Source organism: Crocuta crocuta, unplaced genomic scaffold (assembly GCF_008692635.1).
Source record: "Crocuta crocuta isolate KB4526 unplaced genomic scaffold, BGI_CrCroc_1.0 scaffold225, whole genome shotgun sequence".
Lineage (NCBI taxonomy): Eukaryota > Metazoa > Chordata > Mammalia > Carnivora > Hyaenidae > Crocuta > Crocuta crocuta.
In genome coordinates, this window is record NW_027530408.1 from 1,881,982 (window position 1) to 1,904,482 (window position 22,501).

Below are 22,501 nucleotides of genomic sequence, written 5' to 3' on the forward strand. Positions count from 1 at the left end.
CTCCTACGTAGATTCAAAGATGCAACTCCAGCCTCAGATACACCTATGTGGTGGTCTCCTCGCTGGCCCGCTTCTATATCTCTGTGCTAGTTATGCAGGTCACCTACAGTCACATTTTCCACTCGCCCGTTATTCTGTGCTGCAGCTGGTGAGCGCACGTGGCTGTAAGGGGGGGAGGGCCATGGGGCCCTTAGCAGCACCTGTCCTGTGCCCTCTTCCACACACACCCCCCTTGCACCAGGAGACCAAAGTGGTAAAGACCTTGTCTATCACCTTGGGGGGCTTTGTGTGCTACTGGCTCATTCACGACTGTCTGGTGTCCTGCCCTGCTTGTTGGGGAGACACCATCAGCGTCTTTGGGTGGTGTGGCTGGGCTAACTCAGCCCTCTCCTGTGGTGTATGCATTTAACGGGGAGTTCCGCCAGGCTTTCATCTCACTCCTGGGCTGTTGCTGCTGCCCCAGGGCCTCTCAGCTGTGGTGGAGATGGTCATCTTCAGCGATGAGCTGTGTCCTAGCGCAGGGACATGAAGGAGAGGGCTTCCTGCAGTGGAGGCCCCCCTTCCCTAACCAGATCCCCTGGTCCTAGAGGATGAGTTGGCAGCGAGCCTGGAGGAGGGTCCTCAGTTAAGAGGGCGTTGTTCCTGGAGAAGTTCACCTCCTGCCCTCCCATATGCTCTGAACAGGTGGCTGAAGCAGGATGTTATAAGGTGAGCCATGGAACTTGCATGTGGAGTCTGGGAGGCCAAGAGCCTCGAGAGGCTTAAGTTATGATCACCTCTGCAGTGTTGGGGATGCCCTGTGGGATCTACATTTTGGTATCCTGTTTCTGGACTCTAAATCACAAGACTATCCCTGAGTTTTCCCTTTTATTGCTGCAACCAGTTTTCATTACATGACATCAAGGCAGTCCTCACCCCAGAGTCTTGCCGGACAAGGCCTATAGCCCTTGATCAAAAATATCTTTTCTACTTCCTCAAATCCTTGAAGGGAGTCAAAGTCTGTTATGCCACAGCTAACACATAAGCTTTATATGCAAATATTCTTTGGAGAGGCAATGCACTGTGTTATATTTACACTACAGGGTAAATGACTAAAGACAGAGAAAGTGGACAGGATGACTTGAAGGAAAGGGTCTGTGTGTGTAAGCGGACAGGATGGAGAAAGAAGTGAATTGAGGCATTGATAAAAAAAAACTTTATAATTTAGCCAGGAGGTGGTTCTGCCTAACGGCCTCTTTCCTTCATTGCTGCTGGGGTGTAGTCTGCAAACTGAGTTTACTGCAGGGGATGGGTGGTAGTGGATGGTAGTGATGATGGTGGTGGTTGGTGACTGAGTTGGTAGTGGGTGATGGTGGTAGTGATAGTGACGATAGTGTTGGTGGTAATTGGTGGTAGTTGTAGATGGTATCGGTGGTAATTGGTGGTAGTTGTAGTGGTGTTGGGGGTAGTTGTAGTGGTAGTTGTACTGGTGATGGTAGTAATGATGGTAGTTGTGGTAGGGGTGGTCATGATGCTGGTAGTGATGATAGTTGTCGTGGTGGTGGTAATGATGGTGGTTGTAGTGGTGGTGGTGTGATGGTGGTAGTGATGATGGTGGAACTTGTAGTGGTGATGGTGGTGGTGATGATAGTGGTGGTGGTGGTGTGATGGTGGTAGTGATGATAATGGTAGTTGTAGTGGTGATAATGGTGATGATGTTAGTTGTAGTGGTGGTGGTGGTGATCGTGGTGGTGGTGGTGGTGATGGCAGTGGTGACAGGGAAAGGATAATCGGGTGGACATAGGGGTAAAACCATCAGAGGGTAGGTTTGATAGTCAGAACTTTAAGTTAATCAACCTTTCAGTCCAGAGTTCCAAGATAAGGCTCAGAAGGGAAGTCACTTTCCTAAGGTCATCCTGTGCATGAGGGACCAACAACAAACCAGGAACCTGGTGCCATGCCGTTTAGTTGGCCACCCAGTCCCTGGGGGTACTTCTAGGAATGAATCAATAAGCAGGTAAGAGAAGAGGACCATGGTATGTGGGAATGCCATAGCAGGAGGCATGCTCGTAGTGCTGGTAGGCTAAGTGGACCTGAAGTGTGGCTGGAGGTCACATTTCTGTGGCAAGCTCTGTATGTGGAGTAACTTTTCCCAGTGCCAAGCAGGGAGCAGGCTGAGGGCCCCCAGAGCCAGGTTCTTTGTGGCCCTTGCTCAGCCAGGACCCATGGTCACTAAGTTAACATTATGACATCCTTCCCCTACACCATAGGGGAGAGGTTGGGTAAATGGGATGGAGTGGCCCCTTCTACTTTTGTCTAGAAATTGTTTTGGATGGCATGACCTAGAGACAGCAGCCAGACCTGTGATTTTGTGGCCTTGGACCCTGGGTCCATAGCTAGAGGAGATCAGAAAAGGCTTTGCTCTGGCTCTTTCAGAGCTGGAGCTCCCAGAATGCCTCACCTGCACGTCAGAGAGCTACATGATGGTCAGGGGGTCCCCAGTCCCATCTCTACCGGTCTTTATGTGCCACACCCTGTGCTAGATGCATTTTTATGTGGCTTATCTCATTATTCAATGTTGGTTACTCAGTGAGACCAAAAGTAGTATTATCCCTATTTCGCAGACATAGAAACTAAAATAGAGACAGATGGTTAAGCCATTTGCCCAAGATCACACAGCTAACAAGTAGCCCCACCAGTATAGTGTGACCCTAACACATGCCCTCGTAACCAGTATGCTGGGACAACGGGATAAAAAGGAGTTTGGGGAGGGAATGTCTATTTTTTTTCAGCTATTTAATAAATTACTTAGGACCTGCCTCCTTCTTATGTTTATGTGGGGATTTCCCTTTTCTGTACACAGGACAGATGTGTGTCCCCAGCCTGGCTCTTCCATGGGCAGGGATTTGTGTCTGTTGTCACTGGTGGGGGGGGGGGGTTTGGAGCTACCCTCATTTTCACTCAGGGGCAATGGTGCACTGGCTTCCCATGTGTACAGGAATGGGCCAGCATGACCCAGTGCGGTCAGGAGACAAGGCATCTGAGTTCTGACTCTATCATTACCTGGAGGTGTGATTTAACACAAGGCACTTGCCTTTGCAGAATCTTTCTTTGTGAAGAAAAGACCCAAGGAAGTCATTCTTTCTATTTAGCCAACCTAAAACCAGAAGTGCTGAATACCAGCAAGGAAATGGGAGCTCTGTTAAAGTTTTCTGAAAGTACCAAGTGCTACACAATGAAAGCTATCCTGAAGGTAGAGGTCTCCCAACTGTCCCCTCTGGAATCAGGGCTGTTTTCCCCAAGTGGCTGGGCCATCGTTTGGGTTCCATGAGCTGGGCCTGTTAGGGGATGGGGGCAGCCTGACCCAGGACCTGGTGGAAAGCTCCCAGGAGAAGGGGACGAGGGAGCTCTGGGGAATATTCCAGCCCCTTGAGGGTCTGGGGCTTCTTGAGCAATAAGAGCCTGGCTTGCTGTCAGTCCTCACTGAAGTGAGGGGGATGGTGTTGAGAAAGCCTGGGGTTTTAACTCTCTCCTGAAGGACGGAGATTGCAAAGCGCTGTGCCCAGACTGCAGGAGGCTTGGTGACTTTGGGAGGGCCTTTCCTGTACCCCAGGCCATCTGCTTCTCCCCACAGCAGGCACGGTAACCCAGAAGCAAACTGAGCAGTGAGGAGGAGCCCACGTGGAACTGAGAGCTGCTGGGGGCTTTGAGTTCAAGTCCTCCAAGGGCTTAAACTCTGGCTGCACCTCTGTGAAGCTAGATGTCCCCACCCAGTCTCCACCCTCCACACCCTGTCCCCAGTTCCCCTGCTTCCAGTCTCCCTGCTTGGGCTCAGGACCTAGTTTGTTAACTGACTCTAGAAACTATTTAATCCCTTGTCTTTGCCTGGAAAAAAAACAAAAACCTTGAAGCATGCTTTATCCTTCTCTTATCCTAAGTTTCATGTTTCTGATCACAAAGCACTAGAAGGATTGATTAGAAAGCATGCTGGGGGCCAGGCTAGGCACTGGACACTGGAAAGATGGCTGTAGAGCTGTCAGCACAGAGCCAACAGAGTTCCGGGAGCCACCGAGCTCTCCGAGGAGCCACAGGCATCTTCTGTGCCCACTCTGTTGCCTCCTCTCCTTTCCAGGGGAGTTAAACTGGGGCTTGTGGAGGAGGAGACCATGGGGTTTGAGTGCTGGCTCTGCCATTTATTAGCTGTGTGCCCTTGGGCAAATCACATCACTTCTCTGTATTTTAACGTTTCCATCTATAAAATGCAAATGATGATAGTATGTCTTCCTAACATTGCTACGTGGAATAGATGAGTTAAACTATGTGACAGGCATAAAGGGTGGTTGGTAAAGAGTCATTTCAACACACATAAGCTCTCAGACCCTTAGTAAAGCCTTGTTTCCAGGAGATCCATCCTAGGACCCTGTGTTTTCTTTGTTCATTTGTGGAATTCTCATTCTTGTTGGTGGGTGATAGTGTTGAATATCCTAACTGGTAAAGCCGACTCTGCATTTTGGTTTGTTTTAAGCAGTGTTTGTATGGCAATGAAGTGTCACATGCTTTCCTTTACCTCTTTGTCTCTGTGTCCCCCTGGTTTTGCTGATAGGCTTCAGATTAAAAACAAATACTAAGATCTACATAGTCAAATATTGACTAATAAATAATGTAAAGACATTTTAAAGTATGTAAATGAGAGTCTAGATTTTCATGAAAAATTTATAATTTTCAGTGACTTCTTAAACATTTGTAGTCTGTTGCAAATTCACTTTCAAGGGTGGGCTGGGTTGGGTCATGTGATCATCTTTTGTTTCTAATTATTATACATTCTTCCTGTCTTTTTTTCTTTTGTTTTGCTTCATATCTTCAATAAAGCGAAAAAGGTACAGTTTTACATTTACTGTCCTTTACCAATTTTTCTTCATTTGTGCTTTGTGTTAGGTGAATTTTTTATGTCATTATTATTTTTCTGTGATGATTTGGAAGCTATAGATTATATTTCTGCCCTTTCAATGGTTACTCTCAAATTTTTAGCTTATTGATTTAGCTTTCTTCTAACAAATTCTAAAACTCTTCCTTATCTCCGTCTTTTCCCATTCAATAATGTAAAGATGTTCTAGCTACAAAGAGAATACTGCCCTTGCCCATCTTTTTATTGTCTTGAATAACTTTGTGTCTTGAAGAAATCAACTTATTGTGGAACATTTCAACTCTAATATTAGGAAAACAACGTATCTGTCACTCAGTTTCAATAATGATTAACATTTTTCTTTAGAAAAATTCTTCTTAATGTTTATTTATTTTTGAGAGACAGAGAGACACAGAGTGAGAATGGGGGAGGGACAGATTGAGAGGGAGACACAGAATCTGAAGCAGGCTCCAGGCTCTGAGCTGTTAGCATAGCGTCTGGTGCGGGGCCTGAACCCATGGATTGTGAGAACATGACCTGAGCCAAAGTTGGATGGTTAACCCATTGAGCCACCCAGGTGCCCCCGATCAACATTTTTTCAAATTTGCTTCATTTACAGTTTCTCACTTTTTTCCTCCCCAACATATTTAAAGATTCTAGGGTATCATGCTATTTTCCCCATATACACTTTAGTTTGAATCTTTATCAGATGAAAAAGCTTAACCACTGGGTTAAAAAACAAAAGTCAGTGGAGTAAATTTGAAGATCTAATTGGCTTTATTGAACAATTCATGAATCAGGCAGCATCCCAACTAGCAAGTAGAGGGGAGCTCTGCTGAGCTAAACAGAGGAAAGGGCTTTAAATGCTGAAAGAGGGGTGCCTGACTGTCTTAGTCAGTAGAGTATGTGACTCTTGATCTTGGGGTCCTAAGTTTGAGCCCCATGTTGTGCATAGAGTTTACTTACATAAAAAAAATAAAGGCAGAAAGAGGGCATAAACACAGAAGAAGAAAGGATTCATTAGCAAGGAATACATTATTTGGGCAGGGCTGTCCTCCTAAGGGGAGTGGACTGGGTCTAACAGTAAATTTCCTGGTATTGACCAGGAAACTCCATGTTAACTGGTTCAAGATTCTATTCCTGGGGGGTTGAGACTATAGTTAGGTTAGGTATTAAGTCTTGGTTTACTAACTTGGGCCTTTAACCTAAATGACGCCATTTTGGGTGTTTTCTTTTTCTTTCTTTCTTTCTTTCTTTCTTTCTTTCTTTCTTTCTTTCTTTCTTTCTTTCTTTCTTTCTTTCTTTGTTTTTTAAATATGTTTATTTATTTATTTTGAGAGAGGAAGAGAGAGAATACTAAGTAGACTCCACACTCAGAGCAGAGCCCAGTGAGAGCTCAATCCCACAACTATGAGATCATGACCTGAGCTGAAATCAAGAGTTGGACCTACAACTGACTGAGTCACCCAGGCTCCCCTCTATGTTTTTCTTTTTAACAGTTCCTCCCTTTAGATCAGACTCTCAGCTTCATTGAGAGATGTGATGAAAATCCAAGGCATTAGCACCACTCTCAGCTACTGCTTTAAAGTTGTCACGGCTTTTATTGTTCCTTTGTGTGGTACCCACAGGTTATGATGTTTTGTTTTATTTCTGTGATATTTACAGGTTGTGACTTTAGGTTTCCATTCTTTAAATCAGCCATCGCTTTGTTCCTTCCCTACCATCCCATTCTTAGGGAGATCATTTGCATAGTGGTTAGTGGCCGTGAACATGATTTAAAGCTTTGGGGAAAATACAACACACCAGGGAGATTATTGTGGTTACTATGAGCAAGATAATTCCCATGTTTGGAGGGCACATTGAAGCCATGTTCCCCAAGACCCAAAAGCAATCAAAATCAAATAAGTCAAAGACTCCAACGAAGGAGTCATCTTTTTAAGCTAAGAGGCTTGTTGTAATTGAGTTTCAATTTCCCCAGAAGTGTTAATTCAGGTCCAGCAGGTGGTATTGGCTATAACACAGACACCTCCCTACTCAGCTAAAAGGTAACCAAGGGTTTGTCCTATCCTATTATCAAGAATAATTTGGGGGTACCTGGGTGGCTCATTCGGTACAGCAACTACCTCTTGATTTCGGCTCCGGTCAGGATCCCTGGGTCACGGGATTGAGCCCAACATCAGGCTCCAAGCTCCGTGCTCCATTCTGAGCATGAAGCTTTCTTAAGATTTTCTCTCTCTCTCTCCTCTCTCTTCCCCTTCCTCTACCACTCTCCTACTTTCTCTCTTACACACATGCTCTCTCTCTTAAAAAGAAAAAAAAGAACAACTTAGGGCAGAAAATCTAAGGATTTTTGCTATGCAACTATTGCTTTAGCAGCAGATTCTACAGTAATTTTAAGAGTTAAGAAGTTAGGAGGCACCTGGGTGGCTCAGTTGGTTGAGCATCCGACTTTGGCTCAGGTCATGATCTAGCGGTTCGTGGGTTCGAGCTCTGCGTCAGGCTCTGTGCTAACAGCTCAGAGCCTGGAGCCTGCTTTGGAGTCTGTGTCTCTCTTTCTCTCTACTCCTCCCTTCCTCCCTCTATCTTTCTCAAAAACAAATAAACATTAAAAAATTTAAAAAATTATGTTAGCTTCATTTGCATTTATTCCTAACCAGGGATGTAGGGATCTGCCAAAAGGAGTGAATCTTGATTCCTGAAAGCCTCCTGCTAGGTCCTTTTTAACTTGACCATGTAAATTCAGAGGTGTTGACTAATGTGATGTCTTACTTTGCTTGTGAGAAGTTAGAGACGTAGTTAGATTTTCTTTAGCCTGAAATAAAAGATTATTTTATTATTATTTTTATGTTTATTTTTGAGAGAGACAGAGCATGAGTGGAGGAGGGGCAGAGAGAGAGGGAGACACAGAATCCAAAGCAGGCCCCAGGCTCCGAACTGTCAGCACAGAGCCCAATGCGGGGCTCGAACTCACGAACCATGAGGTCATGACCTGAGCCAAAGTTGGATACTTAACTGACTGAACCACCCAGGTGCCCCTAAAAGATCATTTTACATCCCAGAGGTTACAACCCTCAGCAATGGCCTGGGAGCTAGAGATGAAGGTGTTTTCTTTCCAGGCCAATGCCAGAGAAAAGAAAAGGGAAAATAAGGTGGAAGGGTTTCATGTTTAAAGTATGAAGTGGGTGGAGGCAGTTTTCCTTGATGTCGGCTCCATCAAGTTGAGTTAGAGGTGTCCCAGCATCTGTACAAGACGAGGTGTCAGGTGGAACCTTTTTTAGCCTGTGGTGTGTACCCAAGGCTTAATACCTGTTAGCTTTATAGCAGTGATGAGGAGAACAAAGGCAAGAGAAATGCAGCTAAAATTAAATCTGCTTACAGCTTGCAGCCCACTGATAAATCCCTGAGACATACGGATTGTAACACTCCTACAGCTCCCTCAAGGACTTCCCTTCATGTTTTCCCACTATAGCTCTGCTCTGGTTAGTGTTACTTCCCTCTGATAACCATAAGCAGCCCTCCCCAAGGTATATGTTAGCAATCATCTTCCAAACATATGGCCCACTGACATCTATCTGAAGGGATTCGTGACTAATGTTTTATTGACAGTAGTAACAGCAGCTAGCCCCTCAAGGTCCTGGAAGCTTTGCTTCCAAATTCCTTAGAGACTTACGCCATCCCTAACCCCCACTAACTAAAAAGGGTATAATCAGTCACTCCTCACAATCCCAGGGCAGCTCTTTCTGCCCACGGGTCCTGACCAGTTGCTATAATAAAATCATCTGTTTGCACCAAAAGCATCTCAAGAATTCTTTTTTGACCATTCACTTTCGGCCCCACATCAGCAGTGTTAGTGGTCAGGAGTACTTGGAAGAGTCCTTTCCAATGGGGCTCAAGGGCAATTTTCCTATGATGACCTTTTCAGAATACTCAGTCACAGGGCTCTCAACTGTGACCAGAAGGATCCTTGGAACTTGACGATGGGCTTGAACATAAGATGCTAGAGGCTTTATTAGCAGATCATACTAGCATGAGTCAATAGATTGGCAGAAGGTTGTATTTTCATAGAATTCCAAGAAGTCTGCAAAGTTTTTCGTTGAGGCTCATACGATTTGTCCAGGAAAATGGGTGCCCCAGTCACTGAATATCATGGAGGTATACCCTAAATGGGAAATAATTTTTAACTGTTTTTGCTGTTGTAGGGGCATCAGCCTTATTGCAAGGGAACACGTGAACTAATCTAGAAAACACAACCATAAGAGCATACTGAGGATGTAGCTGGTCGCAGGGGCATAAGAGCACTTGGATCTGGGGGCCCAAACAGACCAGGTTCTGCCCCTCACCACTGACAAAGTCCAAGGGCAGAGGAACGAGCCCTGGCAAAACAAGAAAGGAATTTATTTCAGTGAAGCCGACACTGGGAAGACAGCAGACTAGTGTTTCAAAGAAGGTCTTCAAAATGCTGAAAACACTCGCAGGTTTATGTAAGGAGAATGTGGGACAAGGGTCAGTGTGTCCTCCCTGGTGGACAGTAAAGGTCAGGTGGATCATTGTCTCAGGGCCAATCACGGGGAGAGTCTTTTGGGCTCAGGGCAGTCCTTATTGCTTGAGGGGGCAGTTTTGGTTCCCTTCAGGGGACACTTTGCTCCCAGGGTCTTTTGCCTGAGTTAAGAGATAAACTGGAAAGAAGAACTTAATCAATTAGAAAGTTTGAGGTCAATATGGAGGTAGTAGGGCTCCTCTTTCAGTAATCAATATCAAGTGGCAGTTGAGTGAAGTCCAGCTGTAGCAGAGAGAGGAGGTCAAAGGCTTCTAGAAATAAGAACAGCTTTTTTTTTTTTTTTTCAAGATTATGGACCTGACAAGTCAGACATTGTTGGTAGAAGGTGTTTGCAATTTTATAGAAGTCTCCCCACTCTACTTATAATTTGAATCATCTTAAATGCCCTATAGTGGGTGAAGGGATGGAAAAACCAATACATGGAGATTGTCAGGGAGCCGGGAAGAATCCAGTGGCCATCTTGGGTTCTCATGGCCCTCTGTCCATGTAATTTATAGCCATTGTTTGCCCCCCTTAATTTCTCTGATCCAGGAGTAGACTGTCCCCATGGTATAAGGACATCAGGATGGCCAGGCTCTGGCAGTGGGCGGCCGTTTTTGCAGAAGCAGAATGAGCTTTACTGCATGTGCCACAATCTTCATAGATCCTGCTGCTCCCTTTGCATAAAAGCCATTGACATTGAAATTTCTTTCCAAAGACTTTTTCCACAAACCTTCGACAACTTTTTTTTTAACACTTAGATTTTGTCCTAAGTTTTCCCTTTTTTAAATATCTAGCCTCATTTTGGGACCAGATTAATTTCTTTTCCCTTAACAAGAATGTGTTTTTATTTCTTATATTTTCTCTTACCAAAAACATACATCTTACTTTACTTACATACAGAGTTATTTCTCTCATTATTTCCAGTAGTCTTAATTACACTTACTAGAGTTCTTAACTCTTAGAAAGCTTCATTTTTAGTGAATATTAAGTAGTAACTGTAAACTATTATACCAGCATCTTTTAGACTTGCAAATTTATGAATATATTCTTTTTTAACTTGTAAATATATTCTATAATTTCCAGAAGGATATGCCATTTAAAATTTCCCAATACAACATTAACACATTCAAAAGTAGATAAACCTCTGTTCAGTATTTAATGCTTTAGTATTTTATCTTATTTGGAAATGATCTAGATAGTTAATGAATTTAATATAACTCATCATTTAACCTAACTTAAGGCAAAACTTTAAGGCTTTATGTTACCAAAAAGATTTGGGAAAACAATTTAAGTAGATTTTAAATATTGCTGAAAAGTTTATTTATAAACCTTTATCTTGTTTACATCTATTTAATTTACTTTTTCTTAATAACTATGTTTAAATATCTTTTTTGAGTTTATTTATTTATTTTTGAAAGAGAGAAGACAAGCTGGGAAGGGGCAGAGAGAGAGAGAGAGAGAGAGAATCCAAAGCAGGGTCCAGGCTCTGAGCTGTCAGTACAGAGCATGATGCAGGTTGGGGCTCAAACCCATCAATCATGAGATCATGTGCTGAACCAAAGCAGATACTTAACCGACTGAGCCACCCAGGCGCCCCTAAACTTAGTTATTAAGGGGCCTACGACTTTGGCTCAGGTCATGATCTCGTGGTCCGTGGGTTCAAGCCTCGCATTGGGCTCTGTGCTAACAGCTCAGAGCCTGGAGCCTGTTTCAGATTCTGTGTCTCCCTCTCTCTCTGACCCTCCCCAGCTCGTGCTCTGTCTTGCTCTGTCTCTGTCTCAAAAATAAATAAACGTTAAAAAAAAGTTTTTTAAAAACCATATGTTTAGATTACTTACACAAACTTCATTATACATTAACCACAGTCAGCCATTGTCCGAAGCTATTATTTCTTTGTTCATAGATCTTGTAAGAGATAATATGAACCTATTTGCCTGATAAACTCAGATAGAATAAAAGTATTATATTTGATGTTGATAATTCTAAAGACGTGTCTGTTCTAATTAAACCATCAACCTTAAACTAATTTTTATATTGAATATTTCCCCAGATTGTGTGAACTTGAAAACCATTTGGCTTAATGTCTATCTTCCTAAGCGTTTAGAATGCCCAATCCTTAAAAGCTCTTGCCTTCAAACCAGCTAAACAGAGTTCTTTTACAAATTAATTTTAGCAATACCATCTGGAGGTAGAAAAATGTCTCACATTTACAACATGTATATATGGACATACACACAAACACACAAAGGCAAAGGACTTCATAGTTACTAATATTTATGGAGAAGATTTTTTTTTTTAATTAAAAAACTTTGTTTGGTGGGGCTCAGTCAGTTGAGCATCCAACTTCAGCTCAGGTCATGATCTTACAGTTTATGAGTTTGAGCACCATGCCAGGCTCTGTGCTGACAGCATGGAGCCTGGAGCCTGCTTCTGATTTGGTGTCTCCCTCTCTCTCTGCCCCTTCCTTGCTCGTGCTCTGTCTCTCTCTCTCTCTCCCAAAATTATATGAACATTGAAAAATTTAAAAATTTAGAAAATAAAATATCATCTCCTGAGAACACCTGGGTGGCTCAGTTGGTTAAGCGTCTGACTCTTGATTTCAGCTCAGGGCATGATCTCACGGTTTGTAAGTTTGAACCCCACATAAGGCTTTGCACTGACAACATGCGGAGCCTGCTTAGAATTCTCCCACCCCTCTGCTTAGAATTCCCCTCACCCCCAGCTCACGTGTGCATTTTCTCTCTCTCTCAAAATAAATAAACTTAAAATTATATGTTATATATAATTTTATAATATAAAAATTATATGTTATATATAATTTTATAATATAAAAATTATATGTTATATATAATTTTATAATATAAAAATTATATATATATAATTTCCCAGTGATAGGAATCAGGGATCCTTGGATAAATGAGTCTGAGGGCTGGGTCAGAGAAAGTTTAAGGGGAGCCTAGACTCTTGTTGTTCCAGAAAGTAAGTGTTCAAAAACGAATGGGAACATGTCAAAGGGACACAGAAGCCAACTTGAAGGAACTCAAGAACAATATGAGAATCAGTATGAATAGTGAGAGGAATGTGTTTTAACACACTGTATTTGAAAATTATTGAGTTTATGTTGATATTAACCACAATGATGACAGTGAGTGAGTCTGGGAGGGGCGTGGCTGGGGGATGGAGAAAGGAAAGCTCTCCTTAGAGAAGAACTAATAAATATCCAAAGGAATAAAAGAATTAGAACAATTACCATTTTGCAACCATGACCCCAAAACTAGTTCAGGCAATGGCTAATTTAGGCACTACTGAGTGAAAGTTTTTGAGAACCGAGATATTCAAACAGTCTGAAAGTATCACCCCTTAGATTATTAATGGCAAATGAGGGAAAGTGCCTTTTTACTGGATAAACCAGGTAGATATAAAACCAGGTAGATATTAATCAAATAATGAAACAGCATTACCACAAATGCAGAAAATGGCAACATATTCCTCCTGATATGGACTGAGAAGGACACAATATTTACCCATGTATAATTCTTGGCAAAAAAGTGTTTACTTTGAAACTAATCATTAGGAAAATAATCAGACAAGTCCACAATCAGAATTATTCTACAAAATAGCTCCTCTAGACTTTTAAAATGTCAATGTCATGAAAGACAAAAAGCAAGTATGCTATTTTAGACTAAAAGACACAAAAGAGACAAGACATGTAAATGACATGACAAAAAAAACACAGTTATAAAACACATTATTGGGGCAAGTGGGGAAATTAGACTGTATATTAAAGTACTACACCGTTGTTAAATTTTCGGAGTGTTGTAATTGTATCATGTTATGTAGGGAATTATGCATAAGTATTTAGAGGTAAAATGTAATGATGTATCGACTAATTTTCAAATGGTTTAGCAAAAATTTAAGAAGTAAAAATGTGTGTGTCCAATTTGTTCTGTGTGAAATTTTTCTATGGGTTTGAGATATTTCAAAAGGAAAAGTTGGGAGAAAATTATGGACAACTGAGATCACAAGACAGAAGAGAAACCCTTAAGGGCCAAGAACACAGAGAGAACTTAAACCGAGGTAAGCTGACACTGTGGCTGCCTTCAGAGGCGGTGCATAGAAACATAGGGCACAGAGCGTCACAATCACTCAGAGATAAAGATGAGTCCAAAAGCCCGTGTAGCAGGGAGCTGGAAACAAGGCTCCCCTATCAAACTGTGACCCTCGAAGTACAACATCCTCCCCAAAAGGGAGAGGTAGGAACGAAAGCTGTCCTCTGGGACAGGGAGATGACAACGAGCTGGTCTATGCCGGCTTGGACTCAGGTGGAAAAAAAAGTACCACCTGAGAAATTAGCCCCACAGGTCTGCTCACACCTGTTTGGGGTTTAATTTTTTTTTTTTTTCATTTCTCATGTATATTAGAACTACCAAGATGAGAAATAAAAAAAGTGGTCCTGTGTGTACATTTTACCACAATTAAAATATGGCCCCAGGCTATTGATATGTGGACACCTGGAAGAAGCAAAGGCAAAACAACTCTTCCTTTTTTTTTTAATTTTCTTTTAATGTTTATTTCTGAAAGAGAGAGAGACAGAGTGCGAGTTGGGGGGAGATAGAGAGAGGTGGTGACACAGAATCTGAAACAGGCTCCAGGCTCTGAACTGCCATCACAGAGCCTGGTGCGGGGCTCAAACCCATGAACTGTGAGATCATGACCTGAGCCGAAGTCAGATGCTTCACTGACTGAGCCACCCAGGCGCCCCAAAGCAAAACAACTCTTTTTTTTTTTTTTTTAATGTTTTATTTATTTCTGAGGGAGAGAGACAGCGTGAACAGGCAAGAGTCAGAGAGAGAGGGAGACACAGAATCCGAAAAAGGCTCCAGGCTCTGAGCTGTCAGCACAGAGCCTGATGCAGGGCTCGAACCCACGAACCATGAGATCACGACCTGAGTCGAAGTTGGACACTTAACTGACTGAACCACCCAGGCACCCCAAGGCAAAACAACTCTTAAGGCCTTATAGAATCTGCACAGTTAAACTGTTGAAGATAGGCTTACAGCCCCAAATTACAAAATTTACGAGGAAACAATCCACCATGACTGAGAGCTAACACAGAAAATTGCAGGATTAGATCCCAGAACGTTAGCTAAAACGATTCACAGCTTCCAATTATGAAAGTAAAAATACACTAAATAATTTAAAAGAATAAAAAGGTATCAAAATGAAATAATACAGTGTGAAAATGACTAAGCAGACTTTTTAAAAAGAAAATAGGATTTCTAAAAATAAAACTATATTCATTCATTTCTTCATCAAATCTCAATGAATAGGTTAAACAGCAGATTTGATATATCTTAGAAAAGAATAACTGGACTACCAATGGCACTGAGGAAATTACCCAAATGCAGGCTATGGGATGAAAAGATGAGAGAAAGACTAGGTAAGAGGTGGAGGGAGGAGGAGGAGAAGGAAAAGAGAGAATGCAATGAAAAGGTCTGTCATATATCTAACTCGATGCCCAGAAGGAGAGTTTAAAAATGGAAGAGAGACAATATTCAAAGAAAAAGCAGTGAGTGTTTTCCAGAACCAATGAGAGATATGAATTCTCAAATTCAGGAATCAGGTTCCAAACAGGTAAAATGATTCATACCGAGATCTAAATCCTAGAGGCATCAGAAAGTTAGTACAAGTACATTATGAACAACACGATGTGTTAAAAGTTGTGGGGTACCACCACAGCAGCGCTTAGCCTTACATGCATACTGGAAGTAAAGGAAAGCTGAAAATCAGCAATCTCCGCTTCCATCTCAAGAATCTAGAGAAAATAGCAAATCAAACGTAAACAACTAAGAGGAGGAAATAAACATCGCAGATATTGATGAAATAGAAAACAAATGTACAACAAAGAAATTTATCAAACCCCAAATCTGGTTCTTTGACAAGATGAACAACGTTGAGAAATCTCTAGCAAGACTGATGAAGAAAGAATGAGAATGTGACTGAGCCCAAGCTCTGCCGCCCGTTGCTTGAAAGGTCATTACTCAAGAGATGAGTTTTGATTGGAAAGGAATTTGAGCTTTATGCAGGAGGCTGGAAAGAAACCCAGGGAGAAGGTAGACTCTTGTCTAGAAGCCCACTCTGAGGTTTCTGCGTGGCCCAGGTTTTAAAGGGGTTTAGGGTAGTTAATCAGCAATGGGAGTGCGGTGGCCTACAATGTTTCTTGATTTCCTGTAGACTCGATGATGCCAGCCACAAAGGTTATCGTGGGGGCTTCAGGGTTGTGCTAGGGGTCCAGTTCTTTTTTCGTGATTTGCAGGGTCTAGTTCTCTTTTAATGATATGCAGAGTATTCTGTTCTTTCTGCAGAGGAGGGCAAGGTCTACAGATGCACAAAGGGAGGTCAGCAAGATCATTTGTGTGTCCTAAAAACAAAACAAAACATTTTGCTAAAGAATTACTGGGCTAATCAGAAAACTGAGGCAGCTTCAGATTTGCTGGCCTCTGTGACCTGGGAAAGTTTGGTCCTTTACTCCTCAAGTGTAGTGGTCTGGAGGTCTCAAAAGAAAGTAAATTTGTTCTGCTATAGATCAAAGGCCTTGGGTCAGCAAGTTAGGAGTGTGTTAACTTCAACGAAGTCAACCCCTAAGACCGGTCGAAGAGGTATTATAAGAACATCACTACAGATCACATATTTACACCACAGAGGTTAGGAATATGTTTATTTTGAGAGAGAGAGAGAGAGAGAGAGAGCAGGAGAGGGTAAGGGACAGAGAAAGAGGGAGAGAGAATTCCAAGCAGGCTCTGCACTGACAGTGGGAGGTTGAACCCACAAACTGTGAGATCATGACCTGAGCCAAAGTTAAACACTTAACCGACCAAGCCACCCAGGCGCCCCTGGAATAATTTGCACTTTTAAAAACACAGCTTACCAAACTGACAGCAAGAAATAGAAAAGCTGAATAGTTTGATATCTATTGAAGAGGTTGAATCTGGTGTTAAAAACCTCACAAAGAAAACCCCAGGCCAAAATCTTCACTGGCAAATTTTTCCGACCATTTAAAGAAGAAATAACAGTTTTGCACAAACTCTTCGTGAGGAATAGAAAAATAGGGAGTACGTGCCAGCTCATGAGGTCAGCACGATCTAGTTACAAAAGTCTGACGAGTACATTACAAATTAAGACTTGGAAGGCAAACCAGAAGCAACAGGCAAGCCTTTATTAGTATAAGTAAGAGGCTACACAAAAAAAGGATGCTGGCTCCCTAAAGGTCTATTTTCCCTCCATGAAACAGCACTGAATAAAGGTTAGCTGAATCAATGAAGTGGAGAAGGGAATTGTCTCACTGTCCAGGGAGCCCAGAACAAATTGCTCCTGCTCTTTTATGGAGCTGGAAACCAAGGGGAGTGTAGCGAGAAGGGCCAGATGCAGAGGCAATCTGAGTAGTCTCAGCTGACCCCCAGCCTCCTCAGTGGAGGATCCTAGGTTAGGGATGTAGATACTGCAGGGATATGTAAAAGCAAGGTCAGTGGAGCGGGCTGGGGAGCTGAGTCCTTGACTAACCCCCTCCACACCGCAGAGCACAAGCCGTGCATCAAGTCTGTTGGGAAGGCAGCTTCCCCACTCCCACTACCCCATGAGGGCTACCCAGAAAAGCCTTTTTAGTTGTCCGTAGTCAGGCCTGGTCACATATACGATTTGGCCTGGAGCTGGACTCCTCATAGGGTGCAACATATATGTGGGCATCAACCCATCTGTGTGAAGGGTTGAATGGGGCTAAAAATCAGTTCAAGCTTTGCTGCCAAGCTGTGGGCCCTGGCATGGGTTTATGTCCACCTGGCGGGAGGAGCACCTTCTCATCACACAAAGGTACCATCCGGGCTATTGACAGCCCTGCCCAGGTTAACAAATTAAAGACTGTTTCACAAAGTCTTCAATAGATGCAGAAAAGGCATGTGATAAAATTCAACAGTCATTTATGATTTAATACAAGGAATAAACTAGGCCGAGAAGGAAATTTTCTTAACCTGGTAAAATGTCTGTTTCCAAATTTCTCTTCCAAGGACACTGGCATACTGGTTAGGGCCCACCCTACTGATTTTAATGTCATCATCTTTTTAAAAGCCCTATCTCCCAATGCAGTCACATGTTGAGGTTTTAAGGATTAGGACTTCAATCTGGAATTTGGAGAGATAGGAGGTGGGTGTCACAAGAGGCCAGTTTCCAGATGTATGCAGGAGACAGACGCACAGGTTCTCAAAGGCTTGGGGTAAGGTAGAAAGGAAAGGGAGGGATAAAGGATGACTGGCTCGGAACAATGGGGTAGATACTGCTCCATTTACTAAGATGGTGAAACCAGGAGAGGAATAAACTTGAGCTGGAGCCAGGGGGGAGTCCTGAGGCATGCTGACCTTTACAGATTGACTAGAAGAAATGGAGCCCAGAAGAAAAAAGAGTCACCACTAGTGGGAAGGAAGAAATCGGAAACCTGTAGTATCTTGGAAACTGAAAGAGAAGAGCCAGCAAGTTCTGTTGATTCTACCATTTCATGTCTCTCAGACTCCTCCAGATTTCTCCTCTCAACGTGACCTGCATTCTGATTCCAATCCAGTGAGGACCAGCAGAGGGGGCCCTCTGTCCAGGTGCAGGCTTAGGGGGATGCATTGTCTTTTTATTTTAAAATGTTTTATTTATTTTTGAGACAGAGAGAGACAGAGCTTGAGGCGGGGAGGGGAAGAGAGAAGAGGGAGACACAGAATCCGAAGCAGGATCCAGGCTCTGAGCTGTCAACACAGAGCCCACCGCAGGGCTCGAACCCACAAACCGTGAGAGCATGAGCTGAGCTGAAGTCGGACGCTTAACTGACTGAGCCACCCAGGTGTCCCAGGGGGATGTATTTTTCTACAGATAATATCAAAATAATAAAATCCAGTCTGCTTTTTATTATCACCATGTGCTGGCAATTCTAAACCATGTGGGCAATAAAATGCTTTTCTGAAAAAATAATTTATTGGTCTATGTTCAAAATAATGGCTGTGGTTATGTAAGCTTCAAATGGAACATCTTTATGACTACCTCTTAGCAAACCTTGTACTTGGAAGCTAATTCAGGGAATTCACAATGATATAGTGGGCTGTCAAATTCGTTTTGAAAGGAAGTTCTTAATAGTTTGGATTTAAAGCTCATTTTAGATGCAATTCATGTCTTCAACCAGTATAATACATACTCCTGTGTTTAAAAAATTTTTTTGAGGTTTATTTATTTTTGAGAGAGAGAGGGACAGAAAGCTCCTGAGGGAGGGGCAGAGAGAGGGAAACAGAACCGGAAGCAGGCTCCTGGCTCTGAGCTGTCAGCACAGAGGATGATGCCGGACTCAAACTCATCAACTGTGAGATCATGACCTGAGCTAAAGTTGGACACCCAACTGACTGAGCCACCCAGGTGCCCCATACTCCTGTGTTTAAACAGTAGATTCAGAATCATAGAGGATAGTAGAGCAATTATAAATACAAAAGTTGGAGTGCTTGGGTGGCTCCGTCCAACTCTTAATTTCAGCTCAGGTCATGACCTTGTAGTTCTTGGGATCAAGCCCCATGTCAAGCTCTTCATTGACAGCATAGCACCTGCTTGGGATTCTCTCTTTCCCTCTCTTTCTGCCCCTCTCCCTCCAAAATAAATAAATAAACTTTGAAAAATACAAAAGAAACAGCATGAGTTACAGTAATTATGTTATTTTAATTATGAGTTTTACTTGTGTTTAAGATTTAAAACAATGAAAGAATACAAAGTGTTTGGCATATTTTTGTGTGGTAAGTTAACAAATTTTAGTTCATGCATGAAATATTTTACTGAATTTGAATATCTTTAAATTAAAATTTATTTTTTAATGTTAATTGTTGCTAAAGAATGAATCAAGACAGTAGTGATTATTACAGATTACTGTGTGATAACAAAAATAGTTTGGTTGTTTAGAGGAAGAAGATGTTTAAAAATAATCCACTCCCCAGAGTGGATTATCCACCACCCAATATGCTGGTTATGAAACCAAAATACTTAATATTTCATCTTTGAATATACATGTATAAGAACAAAGCTTACTACCTCCTGGGGTGTTTTCTATCCTTGCAGTTTGAGAACTGGGTGAGGCAAAAAATAATTTTTTTCTGGCCAGTGTGGAGGGATGATGAGGAAAATATCACATGAAATGTGGCAGTCTTCGTATTAAATCAGCTGATGGCTCCATCTGTATTTTCACAGAAATGGCTCATGTGTGGAATTCTATTTTACTGAGTTTCTTTGAGTATTTTTTTTCTCTTTTCAAAGCTGTAAAAAGTAGTGATTTTCCAATTATTCTTCCTTGAGCCTATAAGGGCTTTTAGGGAGTGAATGCAGAGTTGGGTTCTGGGCCTCCCAGGCCCCAATGGGACACATTTACACATTACAGTCTAGATCTTATGGGCTAATTTGTGCTCACTCAAAATTCATACGTTGAAGGCCTAACCATCAGTACCTCAGAATGTGACTGTATTTGGAGATAAGACCTTTAAAGAAGTGGTTACATGAGGCTGTTGGGGGCCCTAATCCAATATGGCTGATGTCCTTATAAAATAAGGAAATCTGGCCATACAGAGAAACACCAGGGGGCGCACATGTACAGAAGGACAACCATGTGAAGAAGCAGGGATCTCAGAGGAAACCCGCCCTGCCAGCACCTTGATCTTGGACTTTCAGCCCCTGGAACTGTGGGGGGAAAAAAAGTTCTGTGTCGAAGCCACCCAGTCTGAAGTATTTTGTGATGGCAGGCTGACCAAACTAAGACATCAGGTGGCATTTGTTTGGACTGAGGGTTCCACAGCTGGTGAGTGTTGGGAAATCACCAGAATAAGGGACAGAGCACAAACTTTGAGACCATTCCTCGGGATTTGAGTCCCAGCTTTGTTGTTTAATAGCAGATCATTGGTGGGCCATTTACTGAATACTGGGGTCCCAATTTCATGTCTGTAAAGTGGGCGTGGAAACCACTACTTAGCATTTCAATGGAGATGACATGGTAATGTCATGGAAAGTGCCAGGCCAACAGTAGGAGCCCAGTAGATGAGGATGCTGAGCCCAAGCATCTCCCACTGCCTTCGCTCCTGTTAATTAGATCCTGCTGAAGGTAACTACACTGGGGACGGCTGGCAGTCTGTGGATTTTGCAATTAAGGGAGGGTCATTTTAAAAATGTCTGGTGAGTGAAGTTTTAAAACTTTTGCTAAATTTGCGTGTAGTGTTATTTGAATGATTTGGGAAGATTAAAAAAATAAATGTGTTTTCTCTGCTTATAAAAATAGCATATGTTTCTACATATATTATGGAAATACACATATTCTATAGAAATATTTTAAGAAAATTTGCGTGAAAAGTGCAGGAGTCTAAAGAACAAAACAGCTCATAATAAAACCAGTCAGGGACAACCACTGCCCACATTTGTGTATGTTTTCTTCCAATATTTTTTTCTGTTGTCTTTTTAAAATTCCAGAACATCAGTTTTGTGCCCTGTGTTTTTGCTGAACTTTTGAACACGGGCACTTCCTATGCTGTTATCAAGTCTTTTTTTTTTTCTTAATGTTTATTTATTTATTTTGAGAGAGAAAGCATGAGCAGGGTAGGGGCAGAAGAAGAAGAAGAGAAAAGAATCCCAAGCAGGCTCCGCACTGTCAGCACAGAGCCCTACACAGGGCTCGAACTCATGAACCATGATATCATGACCTGAGCTGAAACCAAAAGTCGGATGCTCAACCGACTGAGTCCCCCAGGTGCCCCGTTACAAAGTTAGTTTTTAAAAGTGTATTTATTTATTTTATGAGCAAGAGCATGTATGCACAAAGCAGGGGTGGGGGGAGAGAGAGAGGGAGAGAGAGAATCCCAAGCAGGCTCAGAGCCCAACATGGTTCTCAAACCCATAAACTTCAAGATCATGACCTGAGCTGAAATTAGGAATCAGATGTTTAACTGACTGAGCCATTCAGGTGCCCATCCCCCTGCCTTTACAGAGTCTTACTATTTATCTCTCCCTCCTGTCTTCTAGGTCCTGCTGTACAATAGGACCTGATATGAGGTGGCACTTGAACTAGAGAAAACGGATGTGGGTTTGGGTGAGTGTGTAAACACATGCAGTCACATCCTGTTAAGGAGTCCCTGGCAGGAGCCTAGAGACTGAGATGAGGACAGGCCTGGGCCCTACAGCCCACCAGTGAGACCTTTCCCCCACCCCCTCCTTCCCCATCTGGGTTCCTGTTACTCTGGCCCTTTAAGAAGGGGGCTAGAACTCTGGCAAGCTGAGGTGGTGGTCCCCTGGGAACCCAGGGACAACAAACAGCTTCAGAGAGATCGGGGCTGTGTTGGGGACCCTCCACAACAGGGATGGCACACACGGAGGCCAATCAGGTAGAGCAGGGACTCTGTGGATTTCTCCTTCCTTTCTTCTTCTGGCTGCTTCTCCCCAGCCTCCCCACTCCTGCCTTTCTCTGCCCTTCTACTAGCATTCCCACTGCCTCTGCTCCAGATGGTCTTCATTTCTGGGGACAGTTCTTGCTTATTAAGAGTTTCTTCGTTGATCTTGGATTTTTCAGTAAATAAATAAATATTCTGCAAACAATGATAATTGGCTCTCTCATCAAATTTCCCACCTTTTCCGGTTTTCTTTCTTTCTTTCCTCGAATTGCTTTTGCTAGTCCCTCTAGAAGAAATGGTCAAAAAAGACAGTGGTGAATATCACTGGCTTGCTCTGAAATGAATGTGGTGTCTTGAGTGTTTCCCCCTTAAGTTCCATGTGGTATTTTGACTATTTCAATGAGATCCTTGAATGAATTTGCATAGAGTTGTCCTCGGTGTGAGTTTGGTAAAGAATATAGAATGATATTTTGCTCTTTGAATCAATTTCAATGTTTATAATATAATTGAATCTATCCCATTTGTGGTTTTGCTACAAAAGCTTTATTTAGGGTTATTTCCATCACTTCTTTTTTTCCTCTACTTCTAAAGCTTCTTTTCCTCCTTGTATTATATTTTGCTATACAATCAGTTTTCTTTATTAACTAA

The 22,501-nt window shown here is 42.5% G+C and overlaps 1 protein-coding gene across 5 annotated transcripts in view; it reads left to right on the forward strand.

Annotated features, from left to right (window-relative positions):
- The window catches only part of R3HCC1 (R3H domain and coiled-coil containing 1), a 41,958-nt gene that overhangs the window by 1,198 nt on the left and 18,259 nt on the right, over positions 1 to 22,501 (forward strand). For 4 of the 5 annotated variants that reach the window (XR_013335718.1, XR_013335719.1, XM_077766630.1 and 1 more), the window contains exon 1: positions 21,738 to 21,847. Coding sequence is in view for 3 of the 5 variants with exons in the window: in XM_077766630.1 (XP_077622756.1) it covers positions 21,824 to 21,847 (24 nt within the window). In the remaining 2 variants the exon portion in view is untranslated. Of the gene's footprint in view, positions 1 to 21,488; positions 21,556 to 21,737; positions 21,848 to 22,501 lie in introns of those variants that run through there. The other variant, XM_077766631.1, reaches the window with a different exon arrangement.